The sequence below is a fragment of the Lepisma saccharinum genome, chromosome 1 (genome assembly GCF_977018435.1).
Source record: "Lepisma saccharinum chromosome 1, izLepSacc3.1, whole genome shotgun sequence".
Taxonomy (NCBI): Eukaryota; Metazoa; Arthropoda; class Insecta; order Zygentoma; family Lepismatidae; genus Lepisma; species Lepisma saccharinum.
This window is the reverse complement of record NC_139229.1, coordinates 4,266,479-4,292,437: the sequence shown is the minus strand read 5'-3', so window position 1 is coordinate 4,292,437 and position 25,959 is coordinate 4,266,479. Positions and strand designations below refer to the sequence as shown.

Genomic DNA, 25,959 nt, shown 5'->3' with positions numbered 1-25,959 from the left:
ATCGTGAGAATACAGTTTTAGAGCACACTACTGAATATGGCTAGTCAGCGCAATGCTGCTGCCACACGTCTATCTGTGGAACTACAACATGTGTAGAGGCACGAATAAAGCCATTATCTGAATCCAGGACATTGTTACCAGTGACAGTGGACATATTGTTGTGTAATCACCTTTTTCAAAATGATCCTCGTATAATGCATTAGCATTTTGTAGGTTTGGTGCGTATTACTCACAATTTCAGAATATAAAAAAAGACGTTAGAAACTGTACTTACGTATGCGAGTATGTTGTTCCTATTTTTCTTTCTGTAGAACGACGTTTCGGAGATTAACTATCCCCTTCTTCAGGTTCGTATGAAAAAACTAGGTACTTAGCATAGTACCACGTCGAAATGTAACCTCGTAAAATAAAATTCAGATTAATATAAGTCTGTTCAGTAATGTTAAGTCAGAATTATGAGAGTAAAGAAATCTGACTAGTTATGAGCAATTACCTTATACAGAGATGTCGTTAATTTTAATTTGGCAAGATGAATGCAGCTAGATCAACTGTTTCCCCAATTAACACAGGAGCTATTGATGATGCAACAACCACGACCCTCATTTAAGTGGTTGAGAATGAGCTTAAATGCATGATCTGAATTTTAAAAAGCAGTGAACATTTTCAGCACCTTTGAAGCATTTATAAGACTAAGTTAAGTAAATATCAGTTTCACAGTGAATTTGGTTACATACACTTTTACCCACATCTATAAGATATTGACAATGGGCAATGTTTAACTGCATGTGCTACAGATCAAATAAATCACATGATTGATTTTTTTGTTTTTTTCATTCCAGATTTGTCACCTGTGTGTACCCTTCAAAGAATGATGATGTAATAACTTCTCCTTACAACACCATTTTGGCTAATAGAGAGTTAATTGAACATGCCAGTTGCATCTTTCCAATTGAAAATGAGGTACGTTACATACTAGATACTTCGTGAATATAGTAATTATCCCTGAGAAGATACCATCTCGAATTGATTTTGATTGATGCTTGAACATTGCAAAAATTAAAGTACACTTACACATTAATTTACTAGTTTTGCTTTAAAATATTCATAGAATTACATCAAAATAATAAAATTAGAGCTTAGCCAATCAGAAAGTTTTTATTGAAATTTATGTACTGATACCAGCCAATACTTTCCTGGTATTTTGGTCTTTTTCGTTGAGTCTGCAAAAATGCGTACAACACTTTCATGAAGTCTAATAATCGTGGAAAATTTGAAGTTTTCATTTACTTTACATCAGTATTGTGGGGAAGAAATTGGATTTTGTGCTTACGTAACAGGTGTTTTGATATTATGATGTAATTCTTAAACACTTTAAAGTAAAACTCTGGTAAATTGATGATACATAGAAGTAACAGTTGGGCTGAAAAGTTCGTAGGCTAACATAGTAAAAAATATTTTTTTGACAAAATTCGATTTTATTATTCAATATAGTTGCCTTTGAGGGCGATACAACGATTATAGCGGTCATACAATTTTTCAATGCCATTTTTATAGTACGATTTCTCTTTAGCCTCAAAATAGGCCTCAGTTTCGGTGATTACCTCTTCATCAGTGCTAAATTTCTTTCCAGCGAGCATTCTTTTAAGGTCTGCAAACAGGAAAAAGTCACTGGGGGCCAGATCTGGAGAATATGGTGGATGGGGAAGCAATTCGTAGTCTAATTCATATAATTTTGCCATCGTTTTCATTGATTTGTGACACGGTGCATTGTCTTGATGCAACAGCACTTTTTTCTTCGTCAAATGGGGCCGTTTTTTCGTGATTTCATCCTTTAAACGCTCCAACAACGCTATGTAATAATCGCTGTTGATGGTCTGGCCCTTTTTGAGGTAATCGATGAATATAATACCATGCGCATCCCAGAATACTGATGCCATAACCTTGCCAGCCGACTGTTGCGTCTTTCCACGCTTTGGATTCGGTTCATCACGTGCAGTCCACTCGGCTGACTGTCGATTGGACTCTGGAGTGTAGTTATGGAGCATCATTTGTAATATATCGACGGAAAAATTCATGTTTATTACGGTTGAATATCGCTAAACATTGCTCCGAATCATCAAAACGTTGTTGCTTTTGATCGATTGTGAGCACGCGCGGCACCCATTTTGCACACAGCTTTCGCATGTTCAAATATTCATGCACAATATGTCCAACACGTTCCTTTGATATTTTTAAAGTCTCAGCTATCTCGATCTACTTCACTTGACGATCATTTAAAATTATTTTGTGGACTTTTTTGATGTTTTCGTCGGTAACAGCCTCTTTGGGGCGTCCAATGCGTGCATCGTCTTCGATGCTCATTTCGCCTCGTTTAAATTTAGCAAACCACTTCTCAACGGTTGATTTTCCTGGTGCAGAGTCCGAATAATGTTTATCAAGCCAAGCCTTGGCTTCAACAGTATTTTTTTTTTGCCAAAAAGCAATGCTTTATTAACACACGAAATTCTTTTTTATCCATTTTTTCACAATAACAAAAGCTGCTTCACTCACAATGCTATATCTCACGAACTAATTATCCGGCAGCTGTGAAATTTATACACGTATCTTTTGAAGGTTAGTACTAAGTAAAAATCACATGGATTTAATTCTAGTAACGCCATCTATGAGTCAGCCTATGAACTTTTCAGCCCAACTGTTATGCATATTTTGTTTTTGATGAAAACACGAAATATGAAATAACACATCGTAATGTTAAGTTTTTATGTTTCAGAAAGTTGCATTTCCCTACCGTTTTGTCATGAAATGATGCAAAATTAACGGCAAAATCTGAAATAGACTCTTAAAAAACGAAATTTAGTGTTTATTTACCTACGCGACACTTTCTGAAGATTGAATTATCCTGCAAGTTATGCAATTCACGGAAAGTTGATTAATTTTGCTGTAAATATTTGAGAAGCGAAAATGGACCCTTTATACAGGAATAAACTTAATACTCTGTTAACTATGTAAATGTACTATTAGAAGGGATATGTTTAGTTTGTGTAATAAGTGCAGTTTTTTAAATTAAAATTTGGTATTATTGTCACAATTTTCAAACCAAAATCTAATTTTTACATACTGCTTTTGATCCGATTTTTCACCACTATAACATCGAAATTTTATTTTATTTACCACTTTTGAACCTCAAATTGACTCTGTTCTTGTACCGAAATTTTGCTTTTTTATTTACCAAAAATATGTGTCTCTAATGATACAATTGGAGTGCAGTACTTACATAATATTATTAAACAATATTTTGAACAACTTTTAATTGATACTGCATTCAAGCATCAGTATCGGTTTATTGGTTCAAACTGACATCTCCTCAGCCTTAATTATAACTGTCATTTAAACATAAGATTCATTTTTAATATTATATTGGTGACAAATGCATGAAAATTTTGAATTTTGCATCATTGACAGGCAGTGGCAGCGATTGGGTTCCAAAACCAGGAGGGCAAGGTGCCAAAATGGGGGGAGGGGACAAAGACAGTATATTTCCCTTTGTAGATAAGGTTTAGCATAGTGCGGAGGCAAAAGTGGTGAAAAGTGGGTTGGGTCGCTGCCCCCCCTAATTGCCACCACTGTTTACAGGATAATTTACACTCAACGAAAGTGTTGCTATACATATGAGAAATCTGGACTCTGGAAAAGTATCAACCAACAAGGGTGATGAAATTTGTTTGTTAGCTTGATTTATTTTACTTCGATCCAGATATTTCACAGACGGCACTCTTCCAAATTGTTACCACTAATACATTTTTGTTTTTTGATATTTTTTATAACCAGTTGACCATAACTTTCGAACTGCATGAATGATTCTAAATAAAAATGTTTATTTTTGAAAGGTGTCTATGTTATTAATATACTAGCCAACAAATTGCATGTATCTTCTTTTTTTTTTCCTCCATACTTTTAGGGGCTGTCCCCAGCTCCATCGGCACTTCCCTTTGGTATTCCAATGTACTCTGAGAACTACAGCACAGCCATGGATACAGGAGTAGCTTCCTCACGTGCTAGTTTCGCCATTGGCAAGCCAGAAAGTGAATGGAAGTCTGTCTTGGCAGATGAAAAGAATTTGAAATCATAATCTCCCTTCCCACTTCAACAGACTTAGGACTGCCAGATGGTACTTGCAAGTGCTGATAACTTCCGAACAACCTCAAAAGTGGAAGAGGTACACAAATTTATGTGTAATGCTTTCTGTCAACAACTATATTTTTCACTACTTTATATGTATACATTCTTGCAAGTACCATCTGGTGTGGTTAAAAATTATGATTTCATTGTTTTAAAAAAAGCAAACATCAGAATCATCAATTCATTAAAATGTCAAAATTGTAAAAATCCCATATTATTAGAACTTCAATTAAAATATAATTATGAAAATGTAAAAAAGTTCATTAGAAATGTACTTAATTTAAAAACGTTACAAATCATGGAAATATGATTGTATGCATCTGCAATTGCAAATTTTATATTTGCCAAAAATACAAAGAACCTGAGAAGCAAAAATGTTAGAACACAACCATAAAATTTCAACTTAACACACACAGTATGCACAAATATATTACAATATTTAAATATTTACAACTACCTTACATGAATATTTCATTATGCAAATGACACCAAAGAAAAAACCTAAGACTATCTTATTTACCTGAATTCCATTTTCAGAATAGGTAGTTGTGAGTTGTCTGTTTGCAGATAGTGTTTAAGGTTCTTTAACCTGCTAGAAAACAATCTATGTCTATGTACATAACACCTTATAATTTATTACCAACCTGTAATTTTCTTCATGGAACTCAATCCAGTGGATATGAATTAACCTGAAAAGAGAAATACTTGTAGTAAACAGATAAACCAAAAAATACTAATATGTCTACCTGAAATAAAGACCAAGTGCATAATCCTGCAACGCTGCCAACCTCCAGAATTCCTTCTAGTGTTCATCTGGAGATCGGCTACTCTCTCCCTACCCACCAATCCCTGGAGTAGGACCCGCTCTGAAGGTGAGCGCTGGATGTTCCGAGACGTTAACAGCTCGCAGGCCAACACCCTGTCTTTTTTTCAGACAGACATCCTAAAATAACAAAAAGAGAGAATGGAATATTAAAGAAGACTCACCACAATTCCCCTGGTACATCCTTTGATGGAATTTAGCCTGAAAAAGAGAGAAAAACTTGTAGTTAAGAGAATAAATTGAAATATACTAATATGTCTACCTGAAATAAAGACCAAGTGCATAATCCTGCAACACTGCCAACCTCCAGAATTCCTTCTAGTGTTCATCTGGAGATCGGCTACTCTCTCCCTACCCACCAATCCCTGGAGTAGGACCCGCTCTGAAGGTGAGCGCTGGATGTTCCGAGACGTTAACAGCTCGCAGGCCAACACCCTGTCTTTTTTTCAGACAGACATCCTAAAATAACAAAAAGAGAGAATGGAATATTAAAGAAGACTCACCACAATTCCCCTGGTACATCCTTTGATGGAATTTAGCCTGAAAAAGAGAGAAAAACTTGTAGTTAAGAGAATAAATTGAAATATACTAATATGTCTACCTGAAATAAAGACCAAGTGCATAATCCTGCAACACTGCCAACCTCCAGAATTCCTTCTAGTGTTCATCTGGAGATCGGCTACTCTCTCCCTACCCACCAATCCCTGGAGTAGGACCCGCTCTGAAGGTGAGCGCTGGATGTTCCGAGACGTTAACAGCTCGCAGGCCAACACCCTGTCTTTTTTTCAGACAGACATCCTAAAATAACAAAAAGAGAGAATGCAATATTAAAGAAGACTCACCACAATTCCCCTGGTACATCCTTTGATGGAATTTAGCCTGAAAAAGAGAGAAAAACTTGTAGTTAAGAGAATAAATTGAAATATACTAATATGTCTACCTGAAATAAAGACCAAGTGCATAATCCTGCAACACTGCCAACCTCCAGAATTCCTTCTAGTGTTCATCTGGAGATCGGCTACTCTCTCCCTACCCACCAATCCCTGGAGTAGGACCCGCTCTGAAGGTGAGCGCTGGATGTTCCGAGACGTTAACAGCTCGCAGGCCAACACCCTGTCTTTTTTTCAGACAGACATCCTAAAATAACAAAAAGAGAGAATGGAATATTAAAGAAGACTCACCACAATTCCCCTGGTACATCCTTTGATGGAATTTAGCCTGAAAAAGAGAGAAAAACTTGTAGTTAAGAGAATAAATTGAAATATACTAATATGTCTACCTGAAATAAAGACCAAGTGCATAATCCTGCAACACTGCCAACCTCCAGAATTCCTTCTAGTGTTCATCTGGAGATCGGCTACTCTCTCCCTACCCACCAATCCCTGGAGTAGGACCCGCTCTGAAGGTGAGCGCTGGATGTTCCGAGACGTTAACAGCTCGCAGGCCAACACCCTGTCTTTTTTTCAGACAGACATCCTAAAATAACAAAAAGAGAGAATGGAATATTAAAGAAGACTCACCACAATTCCCCTGGTACATCCTTTGATGGAATTTAGCCTGAAAAAGAGAGAAAAACTTGTAGTTAAGAGAATAAATTGAAATATACTAATATGTCTACCTGAAATAAAGACCAAGTGCATAATCCTGCAACACTGCCAACCTCCAGAATTCCTTCTAGTGTTCATCTGGAGATCGGCTACTCTCTCCCTACCCACCAATCCCTGGAGTAGGACCCGCTCTGAAGGTGAGCGCTGGATGTTCCGAGACGTTAACAGCTCGCAGGCCAACACCCTGTCTTTTTTTCAGACAGACATCCTAAAATAACAAAAAAAGAGAATGGAATATTAAAGAAAACATCATTACTTATCTTTTGTTCAAATCCTTTCTTGAAAGTAGAATGGCACAGCTGGGTCCTTCTTGTTTCAGACATCTCCATCGTAATCATCTTTAAGTCCCCTCCCCTGAGAACCTGGAATGGAGTGACGTTCTTCTCTGAATTTTTCTTCACTATACTCATGAAGTACGGCCGAAAATACGAGGGTTGTTCAAATCAAACCATGACTTTTAAGTTTATGAAATAAAGGAACTAATTTCAACAAGTGTAAACTGCATTTACTTTTTGACATACTCCCCTACTACATTTACACACTTATCCCAGCCTTTAAGTAATACCTACCTGGAAAGCTTCGACATAGAAAGATTTGTCAGTATGCCTGAACCATCGAAGCAGAGCTGTGGGCTGGGGACCACCAGGATCTGGATCGTCACTGACGAACGCACACCCATCTTTGAATCGTTTACAGTCTTCGACTGTGCGTCTCATCACCATACTGAGCTTAAAGTCTTCTGTAGTTATCCAGGGATTTTATGCCTTTGTTTACAATAAACTTCATCTTCACACGCCGTTAACATTGTTGTCTGTCATCTTTATTAACGGTTTATGGAGTGGCCCCCGACATGTGCAAGATCTTTCAGAAATAGGACACACTAGCCTACTAAAGTCCCAGTTTGACTTGAACGCCCCTTCGTATAATATTTTGCACTTAATATGTTTCTAGGAATCGCAGAAGAGAACAAAACTGATGAAGTATTATAACAGCATGATATCTCCCTAAGCCAATCTCTGAAGCTGTCACATTCATAGATATTCACTATTTTTCTATGGTATTTATATTCTTATGACTTTATCAGATTTGATTCTGTCAAGATTCTCTACCAATGTTGACTATGACAAGGAATTGACATTTGAGGAACTGGAGTATCTAAACTGAACTATTTTTTCCGGTGCAACAACCCTTTCAGGGTTGAGACCTTCTAGATGACATGTGTTTCATTCCCAGTCATCTGAACCAGAGTCGGCTACACTTCATTTCAAGGAGCTCTCCCCCATTGTCCTCTCAATGCTGGCTTAAGCCATTTGGCTACATGTAAACCCATCTAAGATAAATAGACATGAAATTTTGAAGTACTTGCTATTGCCTCACAGTTGCATGTAACGATTGTATTGAAAGATGACTGGAGCATGCTGCTGATCACAATACCTTCACAATTGGTCTGTATCCCCCTTTCAATGTATCTGGTGTAGATTTACCCTTTCACCTGTGCTATATAAATTCAATAATGCTTTTGTTACTATGCAAAGCAGTTTTTATTGTGTAAGAGTAAATATTTAGTTTCCATGATTCTTTAGAGCTTATTTATGCTTAATAATATTTGAAAATGAAAAGTAAAATTTAGATATCAAGTTTAATGGTGAAATGCAACTTTTTTTTTGGTGGTATGAATGTTGAAATTTTGCACTGTACATTTAATTTATTGGCTTGCTATTTATAATTTCTACTTACGTATAACTCATGTTAACATTTTTCCTTACTTAGCACCAAATTAATATTATATGAGGAATTCACATTCAACAACATTTTACATTTCTTTTACTTTCTTTACTTTGAAAGCAATATTTTATATCCACCTGCAAGTTTAACTGATACGTTTTTCTTTGTTACGACCTATCACATTCATAGCATCATGCCTTTGTAGACTAAACACAAAGGTGGACATTTCTTAAAATAATATTAATAAGGGAAATGCGTAATAAATATAGTATCAGTCAAACTTGTCTGCAAACAAACAACTCATGGCTTGAATACTGGATGTTCTGTACCTGAAATAGAGAAACATGTTCAAAGTAGAGATAATTGTAGCATGTATTCTTGCAAATTTCTCTTATATTATCCTTATATTATGAATGTTCTACCATATTACTATGAATTGGAAAAAGAAAACAAATTCAAGAATTGGAAAAATATATGAGAAGTTTATCAGCACAGATCCGATTCTTGGATGAAATACTACAGATGGTCCAAAGTCTAGATGACAGGTATATTTTATAAAATTTCCAGTATCCATTTTCAAGGCAACAGATAATCTGGATATTTGGGTTACTCACATTAAATATCCAGACATTTGGAAGATGCATAATCCAGATATGCTGTGCATAATATGGACAAACAAGTATCCACTATGATAATATCTGAAATCTAGGCAAAATTTTCATATGTATTTGGACATCTGTAATTTATACCTCAAATGAGCTCTAAACTGTGTGATTAATATCTGTTGTAGCTAACCTCTGTGGCATGGTGGTTTGCACAGCTCACTACCATGCTAAGTGCCTTGGGTTTGAATCCTGCCCTGGGCATGTGCGTTCTTCATGAGTGTCAATCAGTTTCATCATATCATCGCTCACCTTCATCGTTGTGATTAGCCAAAACTGGCAGAAAAGCGAAGTAAAATAACCCGAATCAATCAATCAAATTTGTGTAATTTCTCCAGAACAAGTTCTCCCAACAATTTTGTATTCTTTCCCAAATTCTGTTCCCTTTTTAGTCCCACATGAATCTTCAAAACTGTATTCAAGCTTATCTGTAAACCACTCTTTTTGACAAAACCTTTATGGACATCTGTCTTGTAGTGGAACCCAGATTTTACATTTTCCTGCATTATGCGTTCAATCTTGATGATCCCAACAGAGCAGAATGTTATAATATTTCCCTACATTTGACATTTTCCTGCATTTTAAGTTGCTTTTCAGCTTGGTCCACCTGGAAAACGAATAATCGAGGTTCCTCTGTATTTGTATATTATTTGTAAAAAATGTAAACTTAGTGATACATCACTTAAAATGCTAAAGATTGGTTCCAAAAGTTACAGAGTTCTCAGCACAAAATAGAAATTTGCATAATCTGCTTTTGCTCTCAGTTTTCTAAATAGTAGTACATTGAATGTCCAGTTGGAACTTTTTGTGGGAACCCTCCATAGAATTTCAGTTAGCAGGGTGTTGGCCAATCTGGAAAACTCAGGGAATTTATTTTTTCTGGAAAAATCATGGAAATGTCAAGGGAATTTTCTTTTTTCTGGAAAAATTCAAATTTTTTTAGGGTTTTTGGTACATCGATAACTGGAGTAATATATTAATAAATGTTACTATAATTATGTATTTTTTTAAAAAATATATTTATTTGTTAATCATTTGCTTGCAAAAGATGAAAAAACTTAAATTACTATAAATAGAAGTTTACATGTGATATTCCAACAGTGAGTATATAACTAAAATGTTAGTGATCATAAATGTATGTTCATGTACATTCATTGCTAGAGCCACAAAAATTTATGGTGATTAAAAGTTCACGATTTTGGTACAAAACGTGCGTACATTTCTATGTCAAAGGCAGTACATAAAAATGGCATTTTGGTGTTACATTTGTGAATATGATCGTAAATTTAGTTTAAAAACCTACCTTTGTTACACAAATTAAACATTTCCCTTCTAATAGTACATTTATGTAGTTTTAAGAGAAAAGTCCATTTTCGCTTCTCAAATATTTATAGCAGAATTAATCAATTTTCCATGATTTGCATACATTGCAGGAAAATTCAGACTTCAGAAATACTGAGAAAGTAAATACTATATTTCTAAATTTTGTGACAAAATATGGTGAGAAAATGCATCTGACACCTCTCAAAAAAGGTGGAATAATCAGGGAATTTATTTTTTCAAGAAATTGTAGACAGGCTAGTTAATGCTAGGACATTGTAATAATGGGTTTCTGTGTTCAGATCATAGTGGGGACATATTTCATTGCTTTATATCCCACTTCAAACTGTAGGTCCGGTCCTGCTTAGGTTGTGCATGCATTTGCATTAGTCTCACTCATCAAGAACATGTTGCATCCAGCACAAAGAACTGTTATGTACAATAAATATGTTATGAATACTAGAGATAACATTGAAACGTAAACATTATTTATTAAGTTCTATTATGCTGTAACCATGCAGAAAAGCTTAAGATTATTTTAAAAAACCTGTATATTTCTTCTCTTCTTGCTTATGATGTAACTAACTTATACATTGGAGATACTAATTACTTATTAGATATCCTAGCAATAAATAATGTCCAGCTTTATTGTTGAAACCAAACAATCAATATTTAAGGGAATGAGTGATGTACACATGCATTAACAATAAAAAAGGGAATGCATATTGTTGGTATGCTAAAGTAGGAGAAAATAAACCACTTACAGCATCGAATAACATGGGTACCTGGGGGAAACCCTGGGGGGTAAAGGCGGTCAGGGGCATGCTGCTGAGCACATCACCCCCACTCACGACCGGATCAAGAAAGTGTGGGGTATTTCCCCTGCACCCCTATATACCTTCATGGCGTGGTGCTAAGCACAGGGGAACACTTTACCTTTTCTTTTACCTTTTTTTTCATTTTAAATATAATTTACCCAGGCTAGTATTAATATTTTATAAAGAACTTGATATTTATATACAAAGTAATTTCCACATTTCAAACATAAAAGTATTTAACTGAAGTAAATGTTATGTTAGAGCAGAATTACATGATGAGACTTGTTTATATTTATTCTTTACATGCCCTAATTTCACAAGTAACAGAAAAACTTTTCCTGACTTTTGAAAAAAATAAAAATCTCAATTGAAACATCATCGCCTTGTGTAATCAAGGGATCTGGGGTCCAATACTCAGTGGAGGCACATTATGGCTTTGATCCCACTTTAAACTGTAAGTCCAGTCCAGATTAACCTATCTGTGCATAAAGGGACTTAAACAAACAAAGAAACAAAAAATACATTTATTTTATCTTTAATAATTTTATCACATGCTAAGCTAAAAGTAAAGTGAATTATTTATATTTGCAAGAGAAAATAAAGTAGAATTATAAATAAACGAAAGGAAGAGGAGAATGTGTTATGAACTTTAAAATAAAGAAGTAATCGAATAAATTGAAGTAGATAAAGAAGTTGAAATGCTAAGTTCAGGAAAAAATGAATGAATGAATCCATGAAGAAATTGTGAGCTAACAGTGGCATTTGTGTGTGTTCGTATTTAGCATAGTGGTATTTTAATGTCGTACAATATATGCTTGTCAAAAGTAGATATTCATAAAGCAACAGTGGTATCTGTATCTTTAGACAAGTAAATAAAATGTCTATTTTGTAACTTTTCCGTGTTTCCTAACTTAAAAATTCCTTTCTAGGCTCTCTTGGATATCTGCGCACGGACGTACAAACACCTCCTGATGAAGAAATTGGATTCAGCCGTGAATTTGGTTCCAGGTGTGACCCCTGCTTTACATCAGCCTTATGAAGACATGAACTGCATTGTAGCCAACATGTTACTACATCTTACAAGGTAACCATTCTTTCCTGTAATAGTATTAAAGCATTTTATACCGTATACCACTCCATGTTTATAGTGAAGGGATAAAGCATGTTGGAGGAAAACAAAAGAAACAGATAGGTAATGGAGACCCACATCTTTTTACCCTTCTTTATAATATACTTTTCTACATATTAAACTGATTTTCAAATTTTTAGATGTCGTGTGGAATGATGTACATGAGATATATGTGCTAAATATAAAACCAACATTTCTACATAAAAATGGACTGAAATTCACATTCAATTACATTTTGATGTTACGTGGATAAAAGCTCAAAATTCATTTTTGTAACTTCATGCTTTTCTCACAAAGTAAAATTTCCACCCTAATGGGCATATTCATAATTTTCATGATGTACATAAATATGGTACTATTATACCTTTTTATTATTTTTTCCCCTTTATGATATATATTTTCATTATTCATTAATATTTTTTTGCCGTACAAGTTGCAATACTGGGCCCAGTCCAATGTAAATAACACCATTGTCCTTGCAAGGAAATGACTGCCACTGCCTGCCATATAGTGAATGCAGCAATACATGTTGTTTTTCATATGTTCAAACATTCCCACATCATGGCAGAAAGCTAAGACACATCTGATTTTACCACTTATATGAGTTTTACTGCATTACACTGTTTTTAATTACCTTTTTCTTACACTGACAGCATTTATCTATGTATGTGTTTGTTTTTTTAAATTGGACACTTTATAGGAAGGTTCATTGATCCACAAGGATACAACAGTTACAGAAAGTGAACATTTTATTAAAAGTTGAACTGTATGCAAATACTAACTTTGATAATAAATATCATATGCGCACCCTGGTTTTTGATGGGGAAAAGTGACAAAAATTATATCCAGTTTCAAGAAATGGCTTTCTTAGTTGTAGGTCGTAAAGCTGTTGCTTTGTGGACCAAGAGGAGAATATCCTCTTGTGTAAACAATAAGCCACCAACCCACGCCACCTCCACTGTGTTTAGCAACCCAAAAGATTTCACTCTTTAGCCACCTTATTTATTCTGTAATAGTAGAAAGCAAGATCAAAATTACCTTATGGATTTGCAGTGCTCAGGAAGTTATTTTCTATTATTTCTCGCCCAACGAATATGGCTTATATGCATTCCATGTGGCAGGAGGTGCATGCTCGAATTTCGCCAGAACGGCACTGCTTTTCTTGGTGTCTCAGAACATTACATTGCAAAGTGAAAAATTGTGGGACATGGCCTTTAAATTTTTTATACGTGGTTTTGTTAATTTCCTCTTTACTTTTTCTAAAAAAACTTCAAAATGTACATATTTTTCATGGCTAACGTAACATTTATGAGGCACATCAGGGCCCTCACACTAGCAGTTAGCAGCACAAGATTTCTTCCATTAAAGCATTTACACACTCCATATATGTCATATTATTTGGCCAGTAATAGATTATTATTTTCTTTTTCCTTATCTTTTCTTCCATCCAAAGTACAATGAAAATCAGAATGTTCCTTCACTTTGTGATCAGCTTAATTCAATCTCATTTGCACATTAGTGTCGCCATTTTGAATGAAATACTTTCGTCATATTCAAATCAGAAACTGCATAATTTAAGCTTTACAACGATATATAACATGATAGGTTTCCGTAAGCATGAAAAGTCAATGCAAGTGTCACAAAATCATGGAATGGCACTGTACAGTTTCATGTTGGCTGTCCGAATTATTCCGTGTATAATACGCATCACTGTTTTTGGGAGCAAAAATTTTGGGAAAGAAGTGCGCATTATACATGAGTAAATACAGTACTTTTATGAAAATTGATTTGAATCACCAATTTGATGCAAGAGACATGTTTAGCAAGCCTTTGTATCTATAATTGACTCCATTCTTATCATATATGTTCAAGTAACCTGTTCATTATATTCATTTTCCATAAGTTGATTCAACATGGTTAATTTTCTGTGTTTCCACAGCTCAGCAAGATTTCCTGGATCACTTAATGTTGATATTAGTGAAATATATACCAATTTAGTGCCTTTCCCTGGTATGCACTACATAACAACAAGTTTGAGTCCTTTGTTTTCATTAAAGGATAAGAACCCAGTAACATTCAAGTGAGTAATATTCTTATAAAACATTTTTCACTAATATGTTTTGTTTAATATACATAAAAGTACCCGAGGGGGTTAAATGAAAACCTTAATTCGTTTTTGTTTCTTATATTTCTACATATAAGGTTGCATAAGTGTACTGTATTTTAGCACAGATCTATATATATTTTTTAGCCTGTATACCTCACAAAGAATAACCTTTGAGATGCATGTGCAGTCGCTTATGAGCCACTGTGAAGGTCTTTCCACCCATCTGAGGCCATTATCGAACTTCTTCTTCCATTCGTAAACTTGCTGGTGTGGTTATTGTGCATAGAGATATTGAATTTTCATTTGCCGGAGAATTTCTATAATATAATTTCTTCCACGGGGCAAGACACCACTTCTCTTCACTGGTGCAAGTGTGTGGAGGAAGAAACCATCTTTGAAATAACATCTTGAAGCTTACTAGATCAGTGTTGCTGCCTTGAGGTCGTTTTGTAGATACCAGTTGATACCTCATGTAACTGTGAGCTGCATGCAGTCTGTCATATAATTTTTGTTGGGCCTTTGTTTTCATTTGGCTATCCTGAATAGTAAATATAACAATGGTCATTTTAGCTCTTTCTGAATAATTTATTATCTAGTAATTCACCTTAATGGAGAGAATCACCATGTCTGTTGGCTTCTTGATGTAGGAAGTTTTCAAATATACACTTTTCAAATTTTCAGTGATTTGTGAAGAGATTTACTTGGGATATCAGTCAGGCCAGTTCCATGTAGGCTTCTGGGCTTTCAAGAGCTCTCATTTGTAGGGATTGCAGTGTAGACATGTATATGTAAATTTAGTTTTATGTATTCGGTGTGGGCGAAGTCTGGTACAGGTGGCAGGCCAATCGCATGTTGTGTGTCCCATGTCCACACACCCAATCAACTATTGCCAGCCAGGCCTTCTGGTTCAGTATTTTGGGAAGGCCCTACAGTTCTGGTGCTACTGTTTCCATTTCATGTTCATCTGTCCTATTACCGCTGTAGGGTGGCCAGTGTGTGCAGTCAGTCAGAATTGTCACACTCGGTGAATTGGTATATAACCAAATCATTTCCTTTGTCTGCTGTTATTTTGATAACATCCTGTTCTGTGATATTAGGATTTTGTGGAATGGCTACATTAAGTTATATTGGCACATGTCTTGGGCAACTGCATCTGGGAGATCTCAATGCTGCTAAAGATGTCTGTGGTTGGGATTTTCCTCAGTACCAGAGTTAAGTTTAAGCCCTTCAAGAGAGTGGAGATAGTTGCTTCATTGAAAACTTTGTCCATGAGGTTGACCAGCATGTGGTGGTTTGTGTTCTGCAGTTTGCTTCAGACTTCTAGTTGGTTGGCTGAGGCTAAACGCAAAGTAAGTATATAATATAGTTGAGAAGTAGCGCAGTCTTCCCTCCCGAAGCTGAAAAAAGTTGGTCGTGGGGGGTCCCAATCCTGACGTCACTCACGGGACAGGGGTGACGCTGTCACTGATCATTCCGCTTGCTATAGGATCTGCATTTGTGCGAGGGAGCGTGAAAGTACCTTGTGTTTCCTTTTTCTGTAGCTTGTGCGATAGTGGAGGTTTTTTTTTCAACACCAGTAACACTTCAGGAAGATGCCGTGCAATTGTGCTATTGCTTTGTGCCCGAACAACGCACAAGAAATACAGTAGGTTGATTGATTTGCTTTATTTTACTTCGCTTTTTGTGCCACTTTTGGCTAATTTGCGAAGATGGGGATGAGTGATGACATGATGAAATTGATGAATGGACACTCACAAATATCCATGCTCAGGCCACGATTCGAAGCCGGGACCTCTGGCGTCGTAGAGCGATGTGCTAACCACTCTGCCACAGGGGGCGGCAAAAATACAGTAGGTGTAAGCTATTTTTCGTTCCCAAATGATCCGATTATGTGCAAATGTGGTTTTCAAAGTGTAAGAGATTAGATCCTGTTAACACCAAAACAGCTAGATGCCGATTACAAACGAAACTTAAAAGCAGAACTGCTAGCATTACCTGTAGACCGCCAAGTTTAAATTTGCCTGGTTGTGTGGTGAATTGTAGTGTGCAACAGCCAAATTGCATAATTGATCGAAGTGAGTGAACGTGCCAATAAACTTCAGATTCGAATGCGAGCAGTGGAAATACTTGAAGTTATCTCCTCGCAAAATAATTTGAATGGCACATAATTCAGATACTTTTAGTACTGGAAATATACTCAATACACCCAATCACCAATAAGATAGTGAGTTGGAAACTCTGAAAAATAAATTAAAATGTGCTGAAGAACAAATAAAGAAACTCCAGACACTACAGGATGAAAGTAAACAAAGTAAATAAACAATGCAATCGTTTATTACGTAGATAAAGTGAAGAATTTACAAATTAGCAACAGTTAGTAAAACTTCACAAATCAAAGCAATCTGCTTTCAACGTGACTAAGAAAGTAAGGGAAATTCTTCGACCAGTGTTTTCGTCCAACCAAATTGAATGTCTTCTTAGGGAGGTTAACTAAGTGTCCCCCTCCGACTTCCATTAAACTTGGCAGGTGTATAGAGGGGCCCAAAGGAAGAAATACGTTGTTTTTTTTGTTTTGGCTAAAAAACTGTTTTAGGGGGCAACCCCCCTCCCCCCTCCCCAATGTCCAGATGAGGACAAATTGAAGTGGGGATCTGACCCCGACTTCTGGCATAGGAAGAATACACACAGCACAAAACTGTAGGATTGTCGGTACCAAACGCAAGTGCTATCATGAAGGACGATGGTGGTTGAAGTTCTGTGCTAATAGTACTGGCAGATACACAAGTGGGACACTTGAGATATGAAGTGCACATCACTGTGCTGTGTGTGTTCCAATTATATGTGCGTGTTCTTCCTATGCCATATTTACGTGGTTTCAGGGTCAGATCCCTACTTCAATTTCTCCTCATCTTGACATTTGAGGGGGGTGGGTTTGCCCCCTAAAACAGTTTTTTAGCTGAAACAGAAAAACACGTATTTCTTCCTTTGGGCCCCTCTATACATCTGCCAAGTTTCATGGATATCGGAGGGGGACACTTAGATAACCTGCTTTGTTAGTCACAAAAGCAGACCGAAACTGTTGTCGAGATGTGATATTGTAAGTGCATTAGCACAAGTAAAGCTTACACCTACATGTATAAACCTACTGAAGATTTTTCAAATCATTGAGCAAATGGAAAATGCATTTTGTTTACTCGTATACAATCCTCCTGGCAATTTAAGAAGGAAATGTTGAGTAATGGGAACAATGGGGACATTATTACTTTCCAGGTTTCCTATGATAAAGATATGATAGATCTCATTGTCAAAACTCGGACATACATTTGTATCAGACATTTAAATTTGAAAAGTAAACAAAATCGAAGTCAGGTCAAGAAAGATAAAAAATGGTTGTTGTCTAATTAATGCCAACCTGTAGTCAGGCAGGATTGTCTTTGGAGGGGAAAGCTTGTGATCTAGTTTACATTAACGTATATTTGACTTTGAGAACAAATGAGAAACATGTACTCAATATTTTGTGTGTGTTGATGCTTCACGGGATATAAAAATTCATCTATCCAGGTTCTCAAATGAAGCATAAACAGTGTGTGAACTGAAATAACAATAGTGTTTGGATTATTTATGTCTGCTACATGTGCGCAGTGTGTGTACTTTTTATCTATTTCCTAGCGTCTTGTTTAATGCTTCTTTCCTGGACATGGTAACCCACATTTATCGATTAATTTTAACTTATGAAGGGTAGTACATTTTCTCTCTCGTTTGTATTTACATTTTGGTATGTAGCATCGCTTTTCTGCAACTTTTGGATTATGAAACAAGAAGTTTTAATGTCTCGGCCCCAGTGATTTATCCACCAACTCCGGCCTAACACCCCACACAATTTTTTTAAAAGGACAAATTTGTGGTCATTTTGGCTCTAAGTATACCTTTTTACCCTCAAACACCCCTTAAATAGAAAATTCTGAATAAACCTGTGCTCCACCCCCGAGCCGGCTTTCCTGCTTTTCATTACATGTTAATTCTATTGATAGATGATAGTTAACCTTCAGCGACACAGTTTACTAGATATAGTCTGCTCTATACATATACGCACACATGCCAGAACATTAATTCGATTTTTAAAACAAATTTATTTTCTAAAACACGGAATAAGTGTGAATTTCTATACCGCTGCTGGTACTCGTCTTTGAGATGTCCCGTGGCTGACGTCATCCGTGGAGGTTCACGAATTGTTCCAATCTTTTCTGAACGCCAGACTGCAGCTCCCTGGCTAAACGGCTGTGGTCTTGTTGCCGTGGACTTCGATACAAGTTTTAGTGGTGGATCAACAATACTCCACTTCTTCACTGAACGGTATCTATCACGAACACCTTCCAGATGAAATCTGTCGCTTGCCTTAAGGCAGAATGGATACTCAAGAAGCATCATATACAAAATACTAGAGTCATGCACAACAGGGCCAACAAAAGAATCCGGATTTCAAGAAATCCAGACACAGCAAAACAACAAAGAGAGAAGCAGACTACAAAATTAAAAGGATGATCCAGAATCTGGTGTTTACTGTATCACTTGCACCTGCAGTAAAGCCTACATCGGATAAACCGGAGGACAATCAAACTCTGCTACATCAAGAATTTCCATCCTGGAACAATCAGGTTTAGCAGAACATTCCATCAACACTCAGATCATCAATAAGTAATTCAATTACTGGAATTGCATCAAGGAAGCAATAACCATTTATGGGAAAAACACAAACTCTATAGGGACACAGGAGTCGAACTGGAACCAGCCTAACTGCCAACAGTTGACCAAGAGCCTGGGTGTGGAAGACACGGTACCTGATTGGCCCACCACCTATACCAGACCCTGTCCATACTGAATACGTAAAATTAGATTCAGGCACATATCCGTACTTCAATCCCTGAGATGGGAGTGATGATAGCTCTTGAAAGCTCATAGGCCTATCCTGAACTGATCCGGCTGATTTTCCATGAAAATCTCATCATTCACTGCCAGGAAAGCTTCAAGAATTATTTCAGTGTGTAGAAAAAGAAGTGATTTACCATAGAAAGTTGCTTGATTTTCTTTATTGGGAGAGTAAGAATCCAGGGAAGTGAAATTTTTTAATACCCTGCCCATCAATCAGAAGTAAATTTAAATTTTACACCAAATGCCTCTTATGTAAGTCACTATACCCCTTGAATAAACCAAGGTATACAGAAACATGGTAAAATAGTACTTTTGTGAACATACAATTGTGCAAATTTATGTTGAAAATTGTTCCATACTTCATTTAAAAAAAATTCTATTGTTCAGTACTAATAAAGCAGGGTTGGTATCTATAATTTAGGGATGGGACAAATCCTACTTTAAACTGTGGTTCCAGTGCTGTGCATAAAGTGGACTTAAAATAAAAAGTCAGTCTTCACTACTGTTGAAACATACAATAAAGTAACTGTTAATTTTATTACTCTTTACTTGAAAAGAGAAACTGTTGTAACTAGTTATTGATGAATGGTATTGATTACTCTTAGACAGGATGATGTATTCTCTGGTGTTTGGTCGAGAGAGAATCAATTGGTTAAGGTGGATCCATTATCAGGAACATCTCTAGGAACTGCATTCATTGGAAGAGGAAACCTAAGCATTTCCGATATGGGGAGGAATATAGAAAGGTATGTTATATCAAATTGACACTTTATGCATAAGTTATGAATAGGGCTTGGAAGTTGATAAAAAAGATATGTGGGTGTAACAGAAGGGAATGTGGTTTTTATGCATTATGTAGCACCAGAATATCATTGATTTGATTTGAATTAATCTAAATGTTTTGGGCAAAATATTTTAATTAAAGGAAAAGGTATTTTTGCACATAGGCATAAAAAAAACTGCTATCCATGCCAAGTATGGGTTGAGTAATTATCTGGCAACCTTGATACGAGATGGAACTGAATACAGTGCAACCCTGATTTTACATTCTCGGGTTTTCCATTTCTGAAAACACAAATCGAGGTTCCACTGTAATTAGTAGTCTCACAATGACACAGTTTGTCACTGATGTGTGTGTCAGTAATTAAAGAGATTTCAGGAATCGGTGACATTCTTCATTGAATGTTTTTTTTTTTTTTTATGTCAGATTGGTGCAGTAAATCTTTTTCCCTACATAATATTAAATTTGGTATTTTATTTGTAGGAAGAGAAACTCCATGTTAGAAAATCATTACATACATAAAGACAGTGTACTTACTATTTCAATTAACTCTTAACTATGGATATAAAATCCACATGATCTGTGGAATATCTTCAAATTAATTTTCACGACAATCTGAAAATCAAACATAGTTTTCATGCATTTTTTTAAAAAAAGAGTCACAGTGGTTTAGTCGACAGGGTATCTGACTGCCACACGGAAGACTCAGGTTCGATTCCTGGAGTGGGTTGAAATTTTTCCAGCCTTGTCCCGGCATAAAGGTGCTCTGGGGCTCGCCCAGCCTCAAATCAATGGCTACCTCGGGAGTAAAGGTGGCCGGAGCATGGTGCTGATCACATCATCTAAAAAATGTGTAGGGTCCTACCACCACATCCCCTAAATGTGTCTTCATGGCATGGTGCTATATACATGGGAAACTTTACTTTTTTTTTTATCATTTTTTTTAAAAAAAACGAGAGTAATCTTAATAATAACTTTAAATGAAGCAATAGTTACTTTTAGGGCAAATTCGGACAAACATTAAAAACTTTTTGTCTTTGTATAGATTTCAGAAGAAGGCACATTTTCTTTCGTGGACAGAAAGTGCTTTCAAATTTGGGCTGTGTTCGGTGCCATCTCATAATACACCATATTCACTTCTAGGCCTCTTCAATACAACAGCAGTGACTCAAATGCTTAACACTGTAGTGGATCGATTCACTGCCCTTTATCAACGGAAGGTTAGTGTTATTTTTATTGTTCTTCTTAAAGGTAGATGCACTTTTTGTAGATGCAAAATAATATAATACAGTTATTTTTAGTGGTTTTTATTTTCCCTGCAACGTTTCGTCAAGGTTTCCCAGAACTTTTTCAAGCTTACACCTTGGGTGTGTGTGTATCTTGGTGTAAGCTTGAAAAAGTTCTGGGAAACCTTGAGGAAACGTTGCAGGGAAAATAAAAACCACTAAAAATATTTGTATTATGTATTTTTTTTTTTAAATTCATTAATATGTCAAATTCATAAATTAATTTGTTTAATATGGAATAAAGAAGAAATCCCTCAACAGTGGAAAGAATCCATAATTGTTCCTGTGTTTAAAAAAGGTGATAAAATGAACTGCAATAATTACCGTGGAATTTCTCTACTCTCAACAACATATAACATATTATCTAACATTCTTTTAACAAGACTAACCCCATATGCTAATGAAATTATAGGTGATTATCAATGTGGATTTAAACGTAACAGATCAACTACAGATCAAATTTTTCACATCAGACAGACACTTGAAAAAAAGTGGGAATATAATCAAAATGTCCATCAGCTATTCATTGATTTCAAAAAAGCATATGATTCGGTCAAAAGAGATAAATTATATAATATATTAGTAGAGTTTGGAATACCTAAGAAGCTTGTTAGTATGATAAAAATATGCACCAGTGAAACAGAAAGTATAATTCGTGTGGGTATTAATATGTCTGACAAATTTACAATTCATGATGGGTTAAAACAAGGAGATGCATTATCTCCATTGCTCTTTAATTTTGCCTTAGAATATGCTGTTAGGAAGGTAAAAGAAACTAAAGAAGGACTAAAATTAAATGGTGTGACTCAGTTGTTAGCATATGCAGATGATGTAGACTTACTGGGGGATGATGTGAATACAATTAAGAATAATGCTAAAATATTTTTCAAAACTGCTAAAGAGATAGGTTTGGAAGTTAACAAAGAGAAAACTAAATATATGCTTACAGGCCGAAACCAAGTGTTAGGTAATAATCAAAATCTAATTATTGATAACAACTCGTTTGAACCAGTTTCCAAATTCAAATACTTAGGAGTAATATTAACAAATGAAAATTATAATAAAGAGGAAATAAAAAGTAGGCTTAATTCAGGAAATGCATGTTACTTCTCTCTTCATAAACTTTTGTCTTCTCGTTTAATATCTAAGAAACTAAAAGTTAAAATATACAAAACAGTAATTTTGCCTGTAGTATTATATGGATGTGAAACTTGGTCCCTTACATTGAAAGAGGAACATAAATTGAGAGTATTTGAAAATAAGATCCTTAGGAAAATCTTTGGACCTAAAAGGGATGAGGAGACAGGTGAGTGGAGAAGGTTACATAATTTAGAACTACATAATTTGTATTCATGTCCAGATATTATTAGAATAATTAAATCAAGAAGACTTAGGTGGGCAGGCCATGTGGCACGAATGGGAGAGGAAAGAGGAGTTCACAGGATTCTTGTTGGGAAACCTGATGGTAAGAGACCTGTAGGAAGACCAAGACGAAGATGGAGGGACAACGTTGAGATGGACCTAAAGGAAATCGATAGGGATGGAAAAGAGTATATAGAACTTGCTCAAGATAGGGAAAGATGGAAGGCCTGTGTTGCTGCAACCATGAACCTTCGGGTTTAAGAAGGCTAGGGAGTTAGTTAGTTTATTTTTATTTTTTGGTATTTCATGTAATTGTACACCATTATTAATGACAGTGGCGTGGCATGGGATTTTTAAAAGTGTTACCGGTTATCAGTAGGACATTTAAGGGAGGAGCCGTAAGACTTGGGTGCCACCTCATGCCCCCCCCAATGTCTTCCAAGTAGTTCATATAATATTAATCTGGTACGTCTGCAATTCAATACTAGATTTTGGTAAAGTTATTAATCAGGAAAAAAATGTTGACATAAGGACTGAAGTGAAATCGCAAACATTGGTTGTTGACACAATAATACGTAATTTGATACTTACAGAAACATCGAAGGCTACTTATAGAGCAGATCAATCCGACGACTCTTCTTTGAAAATACAGTAGAGCGTCGATTATCCGAAGTAATTGGGGGACATGGGTGTTCGGAAAACTGGTTTGTTCGGATAATCGAACTGTACATGTTTATTTGCCAAAAAGAAGTACTGTACAGTAAATTTAATCATAAAAACAGGCATCTCTTTAAGTATGTATTACAAAGTAACGTACAAAGGCAACTTTAGTAGGAATATATATTATGTGGTACAGTTTATTAAACAAAAATATGTACATATTACATACGCATTTTGCATGAACAATACACACAGTACACAAAATTAACGTAATTTTTTCATTACAGATATCTGAAAGTGAGCTAGTACACAGTTCAGTTAAGCGGTCATTCGGTTGACCGACGTTCGGATAATCGACGCTCTACTGTAGTTATATGATGCTGTGGTCCCAGGTTCGAATCCTGGCTTGGGCATGGATGTTTGTGATGTCTATTCATCAATTTCATCATATCATCACTTATCCCCATCTTCGCAAATTAGCCAAAAGTGGCACAAGCGAAGCAAAATCAATCAAATCAAATCAAAAAAAGTTCTATGATGCTGTCATAAAGTGAAGTTTTTCATTTGAATTTGAATTTTTGGGTGCGTCATGGTCATGGTCCATGTTATCCACACCTGAATTCCACACTTTTTTTCACCCGAAAATAGAGTACATGGCCAACAAAACAATTTTGACAACTGCGCACATCCACATAACCACAGATAGTCATTATACCACGAAACATTGAAATGTCAGTCATATCCAGCAGACGACTTGGTTTTGAAACCGTTCAAAATAGGGTTTTGCCTCCCTTTCGCTTTTTTCTGCAAAAGAACGAACCGAAAGATTGCTTCAAAATATCTTCTATCGCACAATTACACACACTGTTCAGATAGGATGAACCCGCCACCTCGGAACTCGGAGCAAGCTCCATTCCGCTTGTTAATTAATTGACAATGCCCGAAAACAACATAAAGACGAAAGACACCACTCACAAAACTCTCATTGCACAGTCCCTCCCGCAAACCGTTGTTTACTTTTGTAACACGTGAAGCACCCTTCTTGCCACCTCCCCTCTCAGCATCGGCGCTTCCCCAATATTTCCTTCGGAACCTGCAAGAAGTCCAGTTCTACTACTGTTGCCATCTTAGTTCTTTTGTAACCAGATTTGCCCAAATGGCGAAACTTTTCGTTTCAAATAAGACGTATGTAGAGTAGATGTAGTCTTCATCTGTTTCCTAACTACTCCCACTCCCATGTTTCGCTAAATCCACTGAAATCTCATTTCTGACACCACTGCTATTTCGTATATTTTACATCCCTTGCTACCTTTAAGGCTTTCGCTTTATAGGATAATCGTGACGATGAGGATGCATGGTGAATTATTGAAATAAAATTATTTTTTCTTTGTGTAATTATTAATTTTTATAATTATGTAAGTAAAATAATAACAACAAACATTGAAATAACCATTTCTTGCTGAGGATTCGAACCTGCGACACCTGACACTTCGGAGCGTGCTAAGATAACAATGGGGAAATTATGCTTGTAAGTAATGTTTTCACCCAAAAACAGTTCTACCACCTCAAAAACATTGCTTCAATCCGAAATTATCGCATTCCTGTGACAACGTATGTCAATCTCAATCGGCCCTTTCAACAATTATCACAAATTCCTGTAAACGAAATAATATTATATGTGTGAAATATAGAATTTTAGGTTGGTATTTTTAGGACGACAGCTGACCGCTTGACCATACCCATCCCTCTCCTTCTCGCCCATGGTGTCGAAGAAGGACAAAGAGGACTTTCGTAATTGCTGATATTTAGAGTAAATGCAAAATATCACTTGGTAGTTTGCTTTTCCCCCAGTGTGATTTGTTTTTTAAAATTTTGATTTGGCGATTTAAGTCCACTCATGCACAGTAATGTTAATCGGGACAGTTTAAAGTGGGATCCGAACCACTTGTGCCTCCACCGGGTATTGAACCCGAGATCCCTTGATTACAAGGTGGCGACGCTACCACTGCACCATCGTTCCCCAGTGTGACTGGACACCTTCAGAGTAAGATAGACCCGATTATGTGACTTAACTTTTTTCTGTCAATTGAATATGGCAGCACTGATCTGTATCCGGTAAGGATCACCGGCAACTGCGGCGGCTAAACAGTCATGCCAATAACCCACCTCCTCCTCCTGCCATAACAGTCTCTTGCTGCGACGGAAAGTCTTCCTTAAGTGGGCTCAGGGGTCTTTCCTCATGAAGCCTGAGGAGGGTACCGGATCAGTCCTCCTCTTCGCTTTTGCCGGTGTCAGAAAAAATGTCAGTCTGCAATGTTTACTTTTCAACAATATTACCAGTTTATGTACGTAATAATATTTTAAGACGGGTTCTTCAATTCTTTATATTTTGGTATTACCTGCGGTAACAGCGGCTCTGATTAATGATCACTATTTACATTGTTAATCCATTGTTGAACAATGTTGAAATTGCCATGGGATCGCCCCCCCCCCCCCCCCCATAGACACAAGTATTCCTGGCAGTAGAAGTCAATTTTCATTCCTCCCTCCATAAATAATATTCGCCATTTG

The 25,959-nt window shown here is 36.3% G+C and overlaps 1 protein-coding gene across 5 annotated transcripts in view; it reads left to right on the top strand.

Annotated features, from left to right (window-relative positions):
• Nucleotides 1-25,959, top strand: part of LOC145992269 (tubulin epsilon chain-like) — a 38,223-nt gene that overhangs the window by 9,638 nt on the left and 2,626 nt on the right. For 4 of the 5 annotated variants that reach the window (XM_083128674.1, XM_083128650.1, XM_083128658.1 and 1 more), the window contains exons 6-10: nt 840-960; nt 12,064-12,218; nt 14,203-14,343; nt 19,905-20,045; nt 21,126-21,300. In XM_083128674.1, the coding sequence (XP_082984800.1) occupies nt 840-960; nt 12,064-12,218; nt 14,203-14,343; nt 19,905-20,045; nt 21,126-21,300 (733 nt within the window). The remainder of the gene's footprint in view (nt 1-839; nt 961-12,063; nt 12,219-14,202; nt 14,344-19,904; nt 20,046-21,125; nt 21,301-25,959) is intronic. The other variant, XM_083128681.1, reaches the window with a different exon arrangement.